At 37.0% G+C, this 20,336-nt stretch overlaps 1 protein-coding gene across 1 annotated transcript; it reads right to left on the bottom strand.

Annotated features, from left to right (window-relative positions):
* Positions 1 to 1,150: 1,150 nt before the first annotated feature.
* LOC144958408 (uncharacterized) lies at positions 1,151 to 10,278 on the bottom strand. The gene is made up of 3 exons (XM_078890415.1): positions 10,052 to 10,278; positions 8,937 to 9,260; positions 1,151 to 1,386 (listed from the first exon to the last, which is right to left on the bottom strand). The coding sequence occupies exons 2-3, from the start codon at positions 9,237 to 9,239 to the stop codon at positions 1,189 to 1,191; spliced, it is 501 nt and encodes a 166-aa protein (XP_078746541.1). The 5' UTR covers positions 9,240 to 9,260; positions 10,052 to 10,278; the 3' UTR covers positions 1,151 to 1,188.
* Between the last annotated feature and the right edge of the window lie 10,058 nt (positions 10,279 to 20,336).

The following is a 20,336-nucleotide window of genomic DNA, read 5'->3' as shown; positions in this document are numbered from 1 at the left end:
ACGGGACATGACGCCTATTAGGCGATATTACAATTTTCGGACAAAGACAACGCTGTTAACGGCCAGGTTCTCATTTTACACCTGAGTACGGTGAGAGAATGTTAGTCAAGAGCATTTTCCAAGGACTCAACTATGCGCCGAGCGCGAGGCTCGAACCCAGGACTTTCCAATCCGAAAGCGAGTGTCGTACCACAAGACCACATAGACCACATATATCTCAATCAGACTATACACATTTAAGGTTACACATCGTTTTTTTGTGTTGGTACTTTATATCCGGCTGGCGGATGGTGTAGATTTTATAAGGGCGCTTTTACATTGATTTCCTGACAGCTGCAACGCTTTTTCGTGCAAGATAATTATTTTACACCTGAATAAGGTGAGAGAATGTGATTAAAGAGACGATTCAAAGGATTCAATTTTACGTCGTCACATCCGGGACTCAAACCGACATGTCCGAAGGAGAATATTATACAACTGAACCACAGATCCACACAAGTAGCGAGATAAAGAAAAGGAATGCAGTCACATTTTTTAAAATGTGGTTATCATCTATCTACCTCAGTAATGTCCATATATCTGGACCATTTATAAAGATACAGTTAATAGTACCATCGTATTTACGTTGCCGTGAAATCAGTTTGTGGCTAATTGACCATTAGAAAATCAGTAAATTGCCCGTAGCCATCTAATTAATTTGACACTTTTCTTCTTTTTCTTCTTATTCTTATCCTTATTCTACTTCTTCTTCTTCTTCTTCTCCTTCTCCTCCTCCTCTTACTTTTTCGCGTCCTCCTTCGTCTCCTTCTCCTCCCCCTCCACCTCCTCCTCCTCCTCTTCTTCTTCTTCTTCTTCTTCTTCTTCTTCTTCTTCTTCTTCTTTCTTTCTTCTTCTTTTCTTTCTTCTTCTTCTTCTTCTTCTTCTTCTTCTTCTTCTTCTTCTTCTTCTTCTTCTTCTTCTTCTTCTTCTTCTTCTTCTTCCTCCTCCTCCTCCTGCTCATCCTCCTCCTCCTTTTCTTCTTTTTCTTCTTCTTCTTCTTCTTTCTTGACATCCTTATGCTATCAATTGACCAATAAATACAAAGCCCCTAAATTATTAATTAATAACATTCTCCAATTCTAATACTATGAATAATTTAACAAAATCCACATTTTCAGTATAATATTCATACATTTTAATTGTATGGCTTTATTTGCAATCATCAACATTCATATTGAATACATTTTTATCGACTGTATTCTTAAACGATTCAAAGGTCAATATGTCAATGGGCCACTCTTCTCCTCTCCGGTCCTGGTAATATGACTTTAAAAGGACGCACGACTTTTGACGGAAGAGCCTCTCAAAATAGTAGTCGCCGAGTTTAAATGAATAATTCACTGTGTGCTGTTGAAAATAAGATTTATTTTAATGCTTATAATAATATACGTTTCTTTCATCTCTTTGTATTTTATAAACGAGCTCTTTTTATCGTGCCCAAATAACACAACGAGCCTTCGAGTATGTTTTCTTGCACGATCAAAATATAACGAGTTTAGTAAATACAAAGAAATGAAAGAATACGTTTATTCTACCCCTCCGTGCAAGATTATTAGATATTTTGTAACCAAATGGTATGGTATTAGTACTTCTATTCACAATAATTTGTATATTTCTCCTTCTGCTTGAATGACAATTTGACCCAAAACTAAAAATGTTGGATTTGCTTTTAATGCGCACCAAAAGATTATTTTAATTACCAACCAACTAACTGTCTTTTAGATCGAGACTAGATAATACACCTAATTTCACACCAATAAAATAAATGAGCGAATATATTCTGCAATCGATGAATCAAATTAAAATTTTATTCAACGCGTTCAAAGCATTATTCAACGATTTCGTATTTATTAGAAATGATAGGGTTTTCCAATGAGAGGGCTGGAAGGAATAATTTTTATATTTGACTCATCGACTTAAAACGTTAATAATATAATGTTGGGGTAAACCAGGTGTGAGAAAATGAATTTAAAAGAAGAATGATAAGAGGTGTGATATTTAATTTAATTTTCTGTCACGTTAACAAATCATATTAAATGTCTTCAATAAGACGTATCATTAACTAACTCACTCAACCCTAACACCAACTATATCCGTAGTATACCAGGGTTACTTTCACCCGAGACATGACGTCTGTAACGGGAATTTGCATTTTTTTTCGGACAGAAGCAAGGCTATTAACGGCCGGTCACTCATTTTACACATTGGTACGATAAGAATGTGTGAGTCAAGAAGCTTTTCCAAGGGCTCAACTATGCGCCCATCAGAGCTAGTCTCGAACCCTGGACAGAAGCAGAGTGTTATACCACTATACCACATAGCCGCACATTAGACTGCATAGAGCACTACATCTTCACTCACCTCTGCTCCTATCGACTGATTATCTGGATTATAAATGATGTCTTAAATTTAAAAAAAATGTTTTTTGTTGTTATTGGCTGAAGATGGATGTTGAGCCCAAAACGTTCCGTGTTTGGGATGCTGTTCTGTTTCGAAGAGATTATATTCATCGTTGTTTTTTAATTAAGTTTACTTTTGTTTTGTGTATTTCTTCATCACGTGGGATGCTACGATAACTAAATTCATTTTTATTATTTTACAGAAAAACCGTTATCGGCTGAACTTACTACCAAAATAATTTTAAAAAAAATTAAATGTGAAACGTCGTCTGTGTAACAGTAGTGTAAATAATACGTTCATACCAACCCTTTTGATAAGAACCACTTCACATAATAATAAGAACTTTTTAGCTCCCTTGTTTTTTCCGTTTATTATTTTTCGTTTCGTATCCAGCTAGCTTGAAAATAAAGAGCTGCACTAAATCCAATCATCCTGTATTGTATACTCATTTTATAACTATATTACATGGTGGCAGCGGTAAACCTACTATTTATCTACCCCTTGTGTCCATTATTTTGAGCAGGTAACATTGTTTTTGAGATTAATATGGCTTTTAGTCAGGTACCAATGCCTTATCTTGATTGGTGCAAAGACAACAAACAAGAAGCATACGACGAATGGAAGGAATTCATGGAATCGTTTTTTATTATAAACAATGTCGATAATGCAAATAAGTATCATTACATCCTGCTATCTACGGGCACCAAAGGTAGAGACATCGTCCAGTCCTCCAAACTATCAGCAGTGGATAAACAAGACCCAATAAAGGTATGGAAAGTTTTTGAAAACTTCTTAGTAGAAAAACCCAACAAATGGGTGGAAAGGATAGAGCTACAGTCACTGTCCCAGATGACAGACAAAAACCTAGAAGCGTTTGTATTGCGTCTACGGAACAAGACAGCAAAATGTTCGTTTAGAGATGAGAACATACGCAATGACAGGATGCTGGAGCAGCTGATTAAAGGCTGTAAATACCAAAACGAACGAAAGCGACTACTAGAACAGGGTGATGCGCTTAATCTCGAAACAGCCATAAACTTACTTAAAAGCCACGAGGCATCAATCCGGCACATGGCAGAATATAGCACAGCAGCCTCGGGAGCGGAGTCAAGAACACAGGCCGAACTAGATGTCATAAAAGCAAGAGATCATAGACAACTACAACAGTGCGGTCAATGCGGTCTTCGACACGAACGAAGAAAATGTCCTGCTTTCGGCACAATGTGCAAGATATGTGACAAGCCTAACCATTGGGCAAACGTTTGCAGATCCATCCCCCCTAACTCGAAACAAAACAATCGAGACCATAAACAATGGGATAAAAATCATAGATTTACACTCAAGCCAAAAGTTCATGACCTAATGGCAGAAACTATTAACGACGATGAATTCAACATTGATACTGTCGGGATTGACAAAAATAAGAGAGATGAAATATATACGAGAATTCCATTGGAAGTACCTCACAGATCACAAATTATGAACCTGAGAGTCAAGGTCGACACTGGTGCGAATGCAAACATTATCACAATGAGAGCATTGAACCAAATATATCCTGATGAAGACATAGACAAAGTGCTCACAGGAAACAAGACAGTCTTATCTGGCTACGGAGGTGGTACAATTGATCAGAGAGGATGCTTACAAGTCAAATGCAAAGGTCACAGCCTCACATTTTATGCAGTAGACTCAAACAGCCCAAATATTTTAGGACTTGAAGCATGTCGTCTACTCAACCTGGTGAAAATAAACTGCGCTATACAAGCCAAAACAAAAACACCACTCGATGAGCTAAAGCACGACTTTCCCGAATGCTTCGACTCCATTGGCAACTTTGAAGGGGAATTCCATATTACTCTCCGGGAAGACGCCACACCTGTAATACATCCACCAAGGAAATGCCCCATACACATACGGGACGAGCTACTACAGGAACTAAACAGGATGGAAGAAATAGGTGTCATTGAGCCAGTGAGTCAGCCAACAGATTGGGTAAATTCATTGGCATTCAGTAGAAAATCTAATGGAAAACTCCGGTGTGCTTGGACCCCAAAGATCTTAACAAAGCCATTAAAAGAGAACACCATAGGACACCAACCCTTGAAGAAATCTCGCATAAATTCTCCAATGCAAAAGTCTTTTCCAAATTAGATGCGCAGCATGGATACTGGGCAATCAAACTAGATGAAGAATCAAGTCTGCTGACAACGTTCAATTCACCCTTTGGGCGATACACGTTTTTAAGACTCCCTTTTGGGCTCAGCGTCTCCCAAGATGTCTTTCAGAGAAAAATGGATGAAATTCTAGAACAATGCCCAGGAGTAGAAGGTATCACAGATGACGTATGTGTATATGGCAAGAACCAAGCAGAGCATGACAAAAATTTGCTCCATTTAATGGAAGTAGCAAAAAAACATGGCCTTGTTTTCAACAGTAAGAAGTGCTTCATCAGACAAGATAAAATTACATTTTTTGGTCTAGAATGGTCCCAAGAAGGTGTCCAGCCTAGTCCCAGCAAGTGTGACAACATCAAATCAAAGGCCAGTCCAAGCAACAAAACTGAACTGCAGTCGTTTCTTGGGATGATCCAATACCTAAGTCCGTTCATTCCAAGGTTAAGCGAAAGAACTACCGCACTGAGAGAGCTTTTGAAAAAGGATAATGTCTGGAACTGGAATAGTTCGCATGAAAAAATATACCAAATGATGAAGAATGACATCCACCAGCATTTGAGGCTATCTTATTTTGGCCCTCACAAATCCACCACGATAGAAGTGGACAGCTCATTGAACGGTCTTGGAGCAGCGCTTCTACAGGATGGAAAGCCCATTGCCTTTGCATCCAAGAGCCTGACAGACACAGAAGCACGATACGCAAATATCGAACGTGAAATGCTGGCCGTCGTCTTTGCATGTGAAAGATTTCATACGTACATTTACGGCAAAGAGATAACTGTACAGTCTGACCACAAGCCATTAGAGACAATCCAGTTGAAAAACATTGCAAAGGCACCTCAACGACTACAGCGCATGCTCCTACGTATACAACCATACCAGTGCACCATTACATACAAACCTGGCAAAGAAATGGTTTTTGCAGATTTTTTATCCAGAAACAAACCTACAAGTGGTGAGGAAATTGAGTTGGACGCCACAATCCATCATGTAATAATAAGCCCAGAGAGGAGGACTGAGCTTTTAGAGGAAACAGCAAACGACGCAGAAATTGCCTCACTCGCAAAGCAAATAAGAGAAGGTTGGCCTGAAGACATCAGTCAAGTGAAGAAAGCACTTAGACCTTACTGGTCCATGAAAGAGTTACTCTCTTTTGACAATGACCTCATCATTAAAGGCACAGCTATTTTGATACCAAAGAAATTACGAGAAATGATACTGGACAAAATTCATGCTGGTCATCAAGGTCGAGACAAATGCATTCTACGTGCAAAAAACAATGTATTTTGGATCGGTATGACAAAAGACATCACCATGAAGGTACATTCGTGTCAGATTTGCAACAAATATGGAAAAAGCCAGGTACGTCAACCGCTATTACAGCCCAAACTACCAGATATCCCATTTGAGAAGTTAGCGGCAGACATATTCCATCTGGATGGAAAAAAATATATCCTAATGGGAGACTACTTCAGCAAGATGCCATTCGTAAAAACACTGACAACCATGACAAGTCAAGAGATAATTAAATACTTTCAATCAGTGTTTGCTATTCACGGTATTCCTCTCACGCTTGTGACCGATAACGCAAAACAGTTCACAAGCACGGAATTTGAAGCATTCATGAAGGAATGGGAAATCGAACATATAACTTCCAGTCCTTATTTCCCACAATCAAACGGCTTCATTGAAAGGATGGTGCAGACGGTTAAGAACTGCTTAAAGAAATCAAAAGAGACCAAACAAAATCCGCAGATTGCTCTACTCAACCTAAGAACTACACCGATTGACCAGACATTACCTTCCCCCGCTGAACTTCTGTTCAACAGATCAATCCGAACTCCAATACCACGAACAATGAAGATCACCCCCAGAATAGAACAAGCTCGGGAACATAGACAACCTGAAACATAGACAGCTGAAACAAAAGGAACAATACGACAAGGTATCTAACACTCTTCCACAGCTGCATAGAGGTCAGCCGGTCCTCCTACAAGACCCAATTTACCATACATGGTCAGCAGCAACAGTGATAGATCATGCCGCGGAACCAAGAAGCTACACAGTGGAGACACCCAACGGTACTGTCCGCAGAAATCGTATACATCTTAAGGAAAGAAAGACTCCAGGTTCTCCATCGCTCAACAACAACGAAGAGTACACAACACAACTTGCACAGCAGGAGACAAACAATGGTCCAGACAATGCCCTGGAGACTCACATTCCTGTACCTACCCACCACACAAGGTCTGGTCGGGATTATCCGCCCTAAAAGGCTCGTCGAAAACTACTAACCATAAGTTCTACTATCGTCACCTGTCACCTCACTTTATTCTCACTCTTCATTACCCTCTACACAGGTAGTCATGCAATAATACCCTTGAGGAAGAGTGACTGTCAGAATAGTCTACAGTCATTTCATAGGCAATATCACTAGTATAGGTAGTGCTGTAGAATGCCATACACAATACCCACAATGCACCAAATTTCTACGCCTACACTGAATATTAATGGATATTGAGGTGAACACAAAGACAAACACTAGGTTAGGGACCAGTGGATAAAGGGACACAATAATGCCCTCCACTGGGTCGAGGTCACGAGACCTCTAGTCTTTTTTCTTTCAGGTGATGCCCACATTGAAGAGCCTATTTCCCAACTTATTATGATCTCATCCTACCTTATGTTAATCTAAAAACATTAGGAAAGCTTACTGAGGTCATTTGGAACTTTAAATCGTTACGTTATGTTTTGTTACTTTTTGGCATCCTGCCCACTGATTGGCTGATCTGAGGTTCTTAACCTAGGGTCCCCAAATTACATTTGATGTTCTAAGTTCTATGCTCTAGACAGGCCCTACGAGCATAACGTGTTTATATATCTATCTCAGTCTTGATTAAAAACGTGTTTATATATCTATCTCAATCTTGATTTAAAAATATGCTTACGTTCTATTTGAGAAGGGGGATGTAACAGTAGTGTAAATAATACGTTCATACCAACCCTTTTGATAAGAACCACTTCACATAATAATAAGAACTTTTTAGCTCCCTTGTTTTTTCCGTTTATTATTTTTCGTTTCGTATCCAGCTAGCTTGAAAATAAAGAGCTGCACTAAATCCAATCATCCTGTATTGTATACTCATTTTATAACTATATTACAGTCTGTATCCGGTATTATGTCCGGATGGATCGGATGGATTATCAAAAGGATATTTTTAGTAAAATTGTTGACAAATATGAAATATTATGATTTGTGCTTTCTATGGAATCATCATATCCGTTCTCCAGTGTTCCATTGCACGGATGAACAAACCAGAAAGGAGTTCTGTCGGTGTGTGTGGGGGTGGGGGGGGGGGGGGGGCTGCGTCAATCAAGGATCCGTCATTAACAAGAAAATGCATTCTCGTAAATTCAGACACACAAACTCATCCAAATTTCATCATTTTGACTACAAATGCATTCTCGTAGGTAAACACACACACACAAACATACACACACACACACCTACACACACACACTCATCCCTCGTAGATTCAGACACACAACTCATCACTCGTAGATTCAGACACAAACTCATCCCTCGTAGATTCAGACACACAACTCATCACTCGTAGATTCAGACACAAACTCTTCCCTCGTAGATTCAGACACACAAACTCATCCCTCGTAGATTCAGACAGAAACTCCTCCCTCGTAGATACAGACACTTAAATTCATCCCTCGTAGATTCAGACACACAAACTCATCCCTCGTTGATTCAGACATACAAAATCATCACTCGTAGATTCAGACACAAACTCCTCCTTCGTAGATTCAGACATACAAACTCATCCCTCGTAGATTCAGACATACAAACTCATCCCTCGTAGATTTAGACACACAAACTCATCCCTCGTGGATTCAGACACACAAACTCATCCCTTGTGGATTCAGACACACAAACTCATCCCTCGTGGATTCAGACACACAAACTCATCCCTCGTAGATTCAGACACACAAACTCATCCCTCGTGGATTCAGACACACAAACTCATCCCTCGTAGATTCAGACACACAAACTCATCCCTCGTAGATTCAGACACACAAACTCATCCCTCGTAGATTCAGACACACAAACTCATCCCTCGTGGATTCAGACACACAAACTCATCCCTCGTGGATTCAGACACACAAACTCGATGCATTCTCATAGATTCAGACACACAAATTCATCTCCAAATTTTATAGGGTTGACTACAAATCCTATTTTATTTTTCGCGTTAAAATCAATCTTACATAATACCTTTTTGAGATGGTGGGTCACAATTAAATTACGATTACCTCATATGTTCTCACAGTTGCATCATCCGGGGGGCACCTAACAGATAAGTCATATTTCTTCTCATTCTTTCTGCATTGGTTAAAATACTTTAATTTCCAATATCTGTCGTCTGTAGCTAAATCATAAAGAGTATCTACGTCAATTCTGTGTTCGAAAACTTTGTTCAAGGTATAATCAACGGTAATAGTCACTTTATTGTCATCCTTATCTGTAGCAGTCGCTGTAAACCTTTCTGGCAGACAACATGTCTCCCCGAGGACAAATTGCAACATGACGATGGCTACAACGAGAAGGAGTTTCATTTTTGACTTGTGAAAGATAAACTGAAAAATAAGAAGAAAAATGAGAAAATTCCAAATTTAAATTGGGTACATTGTGATTTGGGCCAGTTCTATGTACAATGCACACGAGACCTCTTTCACCTGTTAAAAGTGCATTTGGACTTTCTTATAATTTTATGCTGATGATTATCAGATTTTATGATTATGTACATTCCATTTATTCATTAAAACGGATTGATAAATAGGATTGAATATTGTTTTATCGAAATTAAGAATCGGATGAATTACAACAATATAATGTCGAATGATGATAAACTGAGATTGTGATAATTGCCAAGCCCAACATACTTAAACTATTTCCTACTTCAACGATTAATTTCGGAATTACTATTGTTGAATCTATCACCACAGTAAAAAATCGTGGCGTCTATTTTGACTGCATCTTATCAATGTCAGTTCGAGTTAACCAAATTTTCATATACATGGACATTGCAAGAAGAAGCGTAAGTAAAATTACACCCTTGATTCCTTTGAACTTAGTTGAACTTCTGATAAATGCCTGAGTGTTATCCAACTTAAATTATTGCAACTGTCTTTTAGTTAACATCTCCAAAGAATATATTAAAAACCTTCAAGTTATATAAACCAATGCTGCAAGACTGGTTTTGAAAAAAGGCAAAAATTCATCTACTTCATAGAGTTGCACTGGTTACTAAGTGCCCGCATTCAATAACGCCAGGAAATACTGGACTTCCTCAAATCGCCTCTTAATTGGACATGGTAGAACTGCATCAAATATGTGCAGATGGAAACTTCGAAACAGTGATACCTGCCAGAAATGTCAGGCAGCCCCAGAGACCAGCGATCACATCGTCCTCCACTGTCCAGTCACTAAACTTGAAGGTGGCTACGAAACCGTCCTTAGGGCGGAGGAAGACTTTAGAAGCTGGGTTGACGAAATAAATTTGGAGGTGTAGCCATACGCTACAACTACTACTGGTTACTAGTTGAGAAACGCTGTATCTATAAAATATGTTCCATTGTCTATAAAACACTAATATTCATGGCCCTGTGTATTCATATGGCTTTGTACACGCCTATTTTCGGACTAGAAATCTAATATCTAATAACGGAAGAACAATATTTTCTAAACCTAAAATACCCCGCAAAATTGGTGAACAATCCTTTGAATTTTTGGCGCCCAATTATTATAGGAACACTATCATATCCCCCTAGAACAATTAGATGTGCTGACTCATTATCAACTTTCATTTCTAAATTGAACGTTCACCATTTTGTCTCATAATTTCTATTTTGTAAATAACGTTTTTCCTATCACGTGTGCAAAATGTAATGTCAATTGCGATGCAAGTATTTGAAATTTCTATGTTATTATTTTTCATTTTTTTTCTTTATTTGTGACCTAACGTCTCAAAACGGTATTATGTCGGGATGGACCAGATGCTAGAAAGTCAAATTATAATTAAACTAGTCAAAAATTAAAAACGAAACGTTGGTATTTAGCACAGTAAAATATGAAGTTCCTTCTCCTCTATATTAAAGCATATTATAAACCCTACTAATACATGATATTTCTGGCTACAAATTCCATTTTAAGCATCTTAATCATCCCGACTTAATACCGGTCACATTTGTTTTAAGAATGTAAAGCGCATAGAGCATGATGAAATCGAGTTAAAGTCCTATACAAATGACATTTATTATTTATTATTAATGTTATCATTTTAAAATATAGCGAACGCAAATTAGAAGAAGAAAAAGAAGAATGAATAGGAAAAACGAAATTTCAGGTTGCAGCAAATGATAACAATTAGGAAGTTTCATCTGCTTTAAATTTCAGATACAAAATTCAATTTCTTCATTTAATTAATATATTTTAACTCAATTTAGTAACAGTATCTTAAACTTCAATTTTAAACCATCACATTATGTCATCGACTCGGCAAATATTATTTGTTATAAAGTTAACCTGTAATAATAATAATAGTAATAATAATAAGTCTTACCTTGTCAGCCAGAAATGGTTAAAATAAGAGATTTGGCCCCTTATATTAGAATGTGTTATCTCTAACGCGTCTATCTACATCTTTAATTTGCGCAACTTAGTTTTTTGGTCCTGTTCTCGACTTTTTTTTTCTTTAGTTGGTTCTTCTTCTTCTTCTTCTTCTTCTTCTTCTTCTTCTTCTTCTTCTTCTTCTTCTTCTTCTTCTTCTTCTTCTTCTTCTTCTTCTTCTTCTTCTTTCTTCTCCTTCTTCTTCTTCTTCTACTACAACTACTACTACTACTACTACTACTACTACTACTACTACTACTACTACTACTACTACTACTACTACTACTACTACTACTACTACTACTACTACTACTACTCTCTCTCTTCTTACTTTGTCTAGTACTGTTTCATAACCAGTTTTTCATAATTTTATCTTACACCAGTCCCTAGTCCCAGGTTTGTCCTTTTAAATTTAACTATTAATTCAATGTTTATTCTCTAAACCATTCCGACAAAATATCGACTAGAAACGAGAGGTTGCTTTTTGACTCTCTCCTCACCAGCCATTAAAAATCTTTTTCCTCGAAACTTCATACAGCACAAAAATAGATTTTTCTCACCCACAAAGGAAAGCAAAAAGTAAGCGGCATTCCATACATAATATAGGGAATGAGATTAGCGGAAGAGTAGCGTCCCTTGATTGGACATCACCTTACAGAGAGAACGTCAACATGGTTTTGCGCATGCGTCTCTCTCGTTCTCGCTTTCGATGAAGTGTCTCATGCCGCTTTCACCGGAAGCGAGGACGAGAGACGCATTCGCACAACCAATATGACGTTCTCTCTCAAATAACTTTTCCGCCGGTGACGTCCAATCAATGGACGCTACTCTTCCGCTAATCTCATTCCCTATTGTTCAGAAAATATGATCATATGGTCTAGTGGTATTTATGTTTTAAATGTGTTTTTTTTGTGGCTGAAGAAGGGTTTTGAGCCCGAAACTTTCAGTGTTTGTTTTTTGTTCCTATTTGTTTTTATGCGGTTATATTTATTTTTTTTCTGGGATTTTATCTCTCATGAAAAGGTTTTAATACACATTTAGATTCTACTAACATTTCTATGTAAGTCTACATTTTTCCTCACCTGTCACTTTCAGATAAATCTATCTGGCTTTTAAGTAATGTATATATGACCAAAAACTAGAAGACAAAACAAACATTTTGGCCTTTGACCTTCTTCTGGTAAACACGAAATATGTTATATGTATTACATGGTCATAATAATTAAAACTAATAACAATAGTTTTTTTTTTTTCAATATCTTAACAGCGGAGGTAGGGGACCACTAATAACACTATTGCTGTCTAGAATCATTCTTCAATTACCACCCCCCCTCCCCTCCCCCACCCCCCTTCCTTATTCTTGAAATATATAATATATATATATATATATATATATATATATATATATATATATATATAAATAGTTTTTCATCTCTCTCTCTCTTTCTCTCTCTCTCTCTCTCTCTCTCTCTCTCTCTCTCTCTCTTCCATTACACACACACACTCACACTCACACACACACACACACATTTACAAATTTTCGCCTATATTATTATGACAATCTAATATAAATATATATATGTATTCTGTGTTTACTTGATAAAGGCCAAGGGCCGAAACGTCGTTTGTTTTGTGTTGTTCGTTCATGAGTCAGATTTACTCCCTTTATCTTTATCTCCGTTAAAACATTATAGGTTACATGTGTGTGTGTGTATGTGTGTGTGTGTGTGTGTATGTGTGTGTGTGTGTGTGTGTGTGTGTGTGGGTGTGCAAAGGAATAAACTTTTACCGATATAATGTTTTAAGTTTTAAGTTATGAGAAAGTGACATGTGAGGAAAAAAAAAGGTAAAATTATATTATAGAACCATGAAGTCTATGTATTGGTCGAAGAAAATAATTTACTTAGATCTAGTCTATTTTAAACATTCAAACGTGACATTAGCAATACATCCTTATCATAGAGAGATAAAATCCTAGAGGAAAGATTAATAAGTAATTTTAATAAAAGGAATATAACCGCGTCAAAAAAAAAAGGACCTAAATTACAAACACGAAACGTTTCGGGCTCAAAACCCTTCTTTAAACCAACAAAAAAAAATATAAGAACCAATTAATGCATAAATACATTACTTTTTAAAAAATTAGCTTTTATATAGCGCAATATCCACTAAATGTGCTCAAAGCGCTTTACAAGGAGTACCTGGCCAACAGCAATACGTAACATGTAGAACGGGATATGACGCCTGCCTGTCAGGCGATATTACATTTTTTCCGGACAGAGACAACGCTGTTAACGGCCAGGTACTAATTTTACACCTGAGTACGGTGAGATAATGAGAGTAAAGAGCCTTTTCCAAGGATCAAAAACATCGATAATTACATTTATGTTTTAATTGATTTTTTGTTGTTGTTTACTGAAGAAGGATTTTGAGTCCGAAACGTTTCATTTTTGGTATTTTGTTCTTTTTTGAAGCTGTTATAATCATTTTTGTTCACTACTTTTTTTTACTATCCACAGCTGCTCCTTGCAGCTTAGAATCACTTAGAGTGCCGCTATGTTGTCTTGTGGTATGACACTCGCTTTCGGATCGGAAGGTCCTGAGTTCGAGCCTCGCTCGGCGCATAGTTGAGTCCTTGGAGAAGGCTCTTGACTCACATTCTCTCACGGTAGTCAGTTGTAAAATGAGTACCTGGTCGTTAACAGCGTTGTCTCTGTCCGAAAAAAAATGTAATTTCGCCTAACAGGCGTCATGTCCCGTCCTAATTGTTTAATGTTGCTGTTGGCCAGGGGGCCCCTTGTAAAGCGCTTTGAGCACGATTTGTGGATATTGCGCTATATAAAAGCTCATTTAAAAAAATTTAGAGAAAGTATAGGAGAAGCATCTAGAGAACAAATCTATGTGTCGATTTATTTTTCTTCAGATTATACCTTGATGGTATGTATCGCAGAACAACCAAAAGGTCCTGGGTTCGAGTCCCACTCTGAGCGACGCATAAGTAAGTCATTGGAAAAGGCGCTTTACTCACATTCTCACAGTGTACTCGTGTTAAAATAAGTACACGGCCGTTGTGCGGCTATGTGGTTTAGTGGTATGACACTCGCTTTCGGATCGGAAGGTCCTGGGTTCGAGCCTCGCGCCCGGCATATAGTTGAGTCCTTGGAAACGTCTCTTTACCTTCATTCTCTCACCGTACTCAGGTATAAAATGAGTACCTGGCCGTTAACAGCGTTGTCTTTGTCCGAAAAATTGTAATCTCGCCTAACAGGCGTCATGTCCCGTCCTACATGTTTCTGTTGACCAGGGACCCTTTGTAAAGCGCTTTGAGCACATTTAGTGGATATTGCTCTATATAAAGCTCATTTTTTAAAAACAGCTTTATCTCTATCCGAAGAAATAAACGAAATAATATCGCATATAACGTGCTTCATGTCACTTCTTACATATTAAGCGTTGTGTTGGCGAGGGCCCCTTTAGGAGACAGCGTGGCCCAGGGGTACGGTCGGTCTTTGCTTTGTACGCAAAAGGTACCGATTTCGACTACCTTGCTCGTTGTGTGGACTCACCTCGTTCTAGCTCACTTTGCGGCGCTGCACTGCGGCTGACGCCTGGGATTTTCCCGTCTCTTCCCTTGGAATAGACACTAAAGACAAATTTCCCCTTGGGGATAAACAAAGGGAATGAATTCTTTTTACTTTTTAAATCGCGTTGAGCACGTTCAGTGGGCCTAAAAGCTCAATTTGTACAATATTTACATATTCATATGCTTATATATTGCATTTACTCACTTATTCCCATGACCAACGAGCTGATCGTCAGGGGGACATGCAGGATGCAGACTTCACAACCTTACGCTATTCGTCACGGTCTCTGGCCTTTTCTAGAAGATTATTATTAAGATCCAGGCCTGTCCACACTTTGATGTTGTCTTGCCATAGTTTTTTTCTTCTGTCTCCCTCGTCTTCCTCTACATGCAGTGCCCTGCATGACAGTCTTGCACATAATATTATCATGGCGGACACTGTGTCCGAACCATGACAATTTCCTTCTTTTGACTATTGACAACAGTGGCCCCTGTCCTCCTATAGATAGAATGCGCTTGGCCAAGGAGTTCACAACATTGCCATCCGGAAGTATAACGGACCAACACACAAACTCTGTGTAACCATGAACTTTTATAGTCTGGTTAGTGAGAACAACTCACAAACGCGGATGGCAAAAGCAATAACAAAGGCCTGAGTGACGTCATCTGCATACTATCTATATCCTTTCTAAAATATCCCTATTTGTCCTGTGCTCCAAATATGGAACTCTACGGATTTTCAGATAGCTATTATCTTGAAAGCTGCCTTATTCTCACCCCCCCCCCCCCCCGGCCGATTGGATTACCGAAAAAAACGTCGCCGGATTTTTGCGATTTGGATTTGATTGATTTTATTTTTAATTGTGCAACTTGTGACAAGAATCTTAACAAATTACTGCATTACAACCTTTGGATTAAACATACAACAATTGTGGACTACTATTATGAAGACTAGCATCCTAGACTAGGGGGGTGAGAATAGTCACTTCGTATCTTAAAACGCAAAAATTCGTTTTTTTTCAAGATCTACAGTAAGAGCCCATGTTTCACCGCCATAAAGCAGGATGGATAGTACCAGAGATCTGTACAATTTTAACTTAACTCCAAAATCGATGTTTCTTTGCCATATGGTGTTAAGTCTGGTCATGGCTGCTGTTGCCATTCCAATTGGATTCAGTAGTCTGATGTCACGCCGCCCGGCAAAGGCGGCCATCTTGGTTCTAAATAAAGAAAATCATTACTTTTTATTCTTCATTCTGGCTAGAACTTTTAATACACCTTGTGATCAGAATGTGCAAAAGTCAAAACATGATCAAATTTATGGGGGTTTTTTTCCTCTGGATACGCTTTTATGCTCGCCGGAGAAATATTTCATGCGGCGTCCGCCATTGTTCCGATAGTTTAGAGCCAGTGTTGCTAAGTTACCATGCGTCATTAGGAAGGAAGTGACGTTACGACTGTTGAAGAGTATTCTAGCTTTCACCTCTGCTGTGCTAGTCTCATCTTCGGTGTGCAACACTCCCAAGTATTTAAATGAGGTGACTTCCAATTATTACAATCTTAATTTTTAAAATTGAGCATTTCTATAGTGCAATATCCGCTAAACGTGCCCAAAGCGCTTTACAAGGGGTCCCTGACTCTAGACAACACATACCATATAGAACAAGACATGACGCCTGTTAGACGATATTACAATTTTTTTCCGACAGAGACAACGCTGTTAACGGCCAATTACACATTTAATTTTACACCTGAGTACGGTGAGAGAATGTGAGTAAAGAGCCTTTTTCAAGGACTCAACTATGCGTCGAGCGATGCTCGAACCCAAGACCTTCCAATCCGAAAGCGTGTGTCATACCACAAGACCACAGAGCCGCACAATAATAATGTTAGCTTCAATTAAAGAGTTGGCGTATTTAGCATTGGTTCCTATCGCTCCGGATTGCACGCGTCACGTAATGCAACTTATTTCCGTGCCGTGTTACGTGTAACAAATATCATAATATTTAAAAAATGAACAAACAGGCACCGGTGTAAGATAAAGAGCTGAACAATAAGTGTATGAAAGGTTCCAGACAAAGCCGGAATGGAAAGTTCAAGAAAAAAAACCCAATTATCCAAAACAATCAATCGACCTCGACCTTGAGCTTGACCCCGGTCATTATGGATAAAGCAGGTCGAGTTTTCATTATTTTCTTTTCTTTTTGTTGTGTGACCCACCTCCTCGATACAGAGGTGTAGCTATGTGGTCTAGCGGTATGACACTTTAAGATTCCTGGGTTAGAACCTCTCTCGGCGCATAGTCGATTCCTTGGAATGGATCTTTCTTTACTCACATTCTCTCACCGTACTCAGGTGTAAAATGAATACCTGGCCAACCAGCCAATCAACCAATCAACCAATCAACGCCCAACATATTTGACAAGCCAAAAAAAAAAATACAGATTGAAATGAAAACAACAAAAAACATTTTGATGACGTCATTTATTGCAATTTCAAACAAAACATGGAATGGTTTTCTTGATTTAGCTGAAGATCAGAGAAAGTAGCAATCAATGAGAATTCCGTAAGAATTAAAACCTTTTTTGAAATAAACAGCATGTGGACAGATACATATACATAGATTTAGGGTAAAAGATTTCAAATAATTTTCTATAGTGAACGATGCCTTATGTATAACATAACATTTTACTCATGGCAATTCAAAAAAATTCAGAAAAAAATAGTAATTTGTTTCAATGTTAAATGTATTCAAATTGGAAAATTTACATTATGATTACCAGTTTCTGTTGAACTTTCTCTCCAGTGTAATCTATCATGTATTACACATTTAAATACACGACCGTCATACAGAAAAGAAATCAGACCATTGATTACTTTGTCACAAACTTTAAGCCGTAACACTTTAGCATTTATAAAGAGAGATTCAGATTCATGATTTCCAAACCAAGTATACAATAAAACATTGCCCGTTGGACATCTTGTTTTGATGCAAATCTTTGGATGATAATTTCAAGTTACATACCAAAACTTTCCTTACAACTAAATAGTTCTGTTTAAAAAGGTATCAACTTATCTTAAATCATTTGATGAAATACGAACATGCTCCATTCGTGAACTTCTAATTTTTATCAACCCCTGTAAAAAATTTGGGAAATGGGAGGGGGGGGGGGGGGGAGTCTTATAAATCTTTTATCGTTAAGACAGTAAATACTTGGGACATATAAAACTTCAAAACCAAAGAGTTTAAACCTATAAACCATTTCAAAAAATACCATTAATAGGGAGCTCCATAAATTGAAACACATAATATTTAATAAATAAGTGTTCATGACTAGATATATTTTTTTCATTGCTCCTCAAGCCTCGAAATATTATGATCCGGTCATTGAACTTCGAAATTTCTTTTCTTTTCTTTTCCATCACAGGGACGTATGGACCCAAGGCAAGCCTTATCACGATATGTTGTTTGTGTTATGTTATCTGAGCTTGATCTTCGACGGGGTTGGACTCAAGGACGATTCCTTGCCATGTGTCAAATACCACACAATTGATTCTCACATGCCTAGCACATGAAAAGATAACAAAGACAACTCGGAGGGATTAATTATTATTATTATTATTATTATTATTATTATTATTATTATTATTATTATTATTATTATATTATTATATTATATTATTATTTATTATTATTATTTATTATTATCATCATCGCCATCATCATCACCATCATCATCATCATCATCATCATCATCATCATCATCATCATCATCATCATCATCATCATCATCATCATCATCATTATTATTATTATTATTATTATTATTATTATTATTATTATTATTATTATTATTATTATTATTATTATTATTATTATTATTATTATTATTATTATTATTATTATTATTATTATTATTATTATTAATTATTATTATTATTGTTATTATTATTATTATTATTATTATTATTATTATTATTATTATTATTATTATTATTATTATTATTATTATTATTATTATTGTTATTATTATTATTATTATTATTATTATTATTATTATTATTATTATTATTATTATTATTATTATTATTAAGGGGCTTCGATAATCAATTTTGAATTGTCATTCTAGTCCCTCTGCCCATATCCTAATAACAACAATATCAATAAAACAATGATATATATATATATATATATATATATATATATATATATATATAATGATATCAATTATGCTATGTTTATCATACTGATAACACTTATGAAAAGGTGAAAATGGAAAGGAGGCGATTGCTCTCTCTCTCTCTCTCTCTCTCTCTCTCTCATTCTCTCTCTCCTATCTCATCTCTTCTCTCTCTCCCATCTATCTACTCTTTCTCATCTCCATCTATCTATCTATCTATCTATCTATCTATCTCTCTCTCTCCATATCTATCTATATATCTCTCTCTCTCTATCTATCTATCTATCTATCTATCTATCTATCTATCTATCTATCTATCTATCTATCTATCTATCTAACTATCTTTCTTGACTCTGACACCGCGTTATTTATATTCTTTGTTTTGATCTGGGACTTAAGAAAACTCTTTAATTGGCAAGAAAATGCAAAGCATTCAAAGTCAAGTTAAAAGTTGTTGTTTTTTTTTCTTTTACAAAGCTAAGCCTACTTATAGATGGAACGAAATTGACGTAACCCAGCTCACTGTTATTGTTTTTAGACTAAAATTTTAATACCCCCCCCCCCCTCAAAAAAAAGGATTAATCAGTCTATGAATGTTTAAAGTTACACATGGTTTCAACTAAGCTATCAGGCTTTAACTACGAGGTAAAAAAAACAACTTTTATTACCTGTTAAAATATATCATAAACGTAGCGTGCAAAGAAACCCTATGTTCTAAACTGCGTGCTTCAAGTTTAGAGACTGCAGTGCTGATGGTGACAAAAAGTGAAAAGGGTGGAAATTTTGGAAGATTTCCCCATTAGCCCCATGTTTTTATTGCATTGTCCCTCGCCTTTAAAGCAGTTGAAATTATTATTGATACTGATACTCTAGCTAACCTCTGAAGATTGGAAAACTGCACCTATTTATTCAACCACACATCACAGTTCTCACTGCCTAAATACATTGAATGAAAAGAGTGAGAGAGAGAGAGAGAGAGAGAGAGAGAGAGAGAGAGAGAGAGAGAGAGATAGGGAGATATAGATAGATAGATAAATAGACAGATAGATAGATAGATAGATAGATAGATAGATAGATAGATAGATAGATAGATAGATAGATAGATAGATAGATAGATAGATAGATAGATAGATAGAGAAATGTCATTTTAAAACAAAAGAAAATTCCTCTTTTGACTCCAATATCGCACATTTCCGAGATCAGAGGAAAACCATCAGCATTGATCTATATATACAACTCCATGCTTCAAACAGCCCTTTCCTTATCGCTCTATATTTTCA

This window comes from Berghia stephanieae, chromosome 12, assembly GCF_034508935.2.
Source record: "Berghia stephanieae isolate SIO BIC M18660-M18661 chromosome 12, UCSD_Bste_1.3, whole genome shotgun sequence".
NCBI classification, from domain to species: domain Eukaryota; kingdom Metazoa; phylum Mollusca; class Gastropoda; order Nudibranchia; family Aeolidiidae; genus Berghia; species Berghia stephanieae.
Note: the sequence above shows the minus strand (reverse complement) of the source record. Positions and strands in the feature narration are given on the sequence as shown.

What these genes read in the sequence shown, in the direction of transcription:
- LOC144958408 (XM_078890415.1), bottom strand. Translation starts at nt 9,239, where the DNA reads ATGAAACTCCTTCTCGTTGTAGCCATCGTCATGTTGCAATTTGTCCTC. An exon ending in CAACTGTGAGAACATATGAG is followed by an intron (nt 1,387 to 8,936) that starts GTAATCGTAATT and finishes TATTTTCAACAG; the next exon opens with CACACAGTGAATTATTCATT.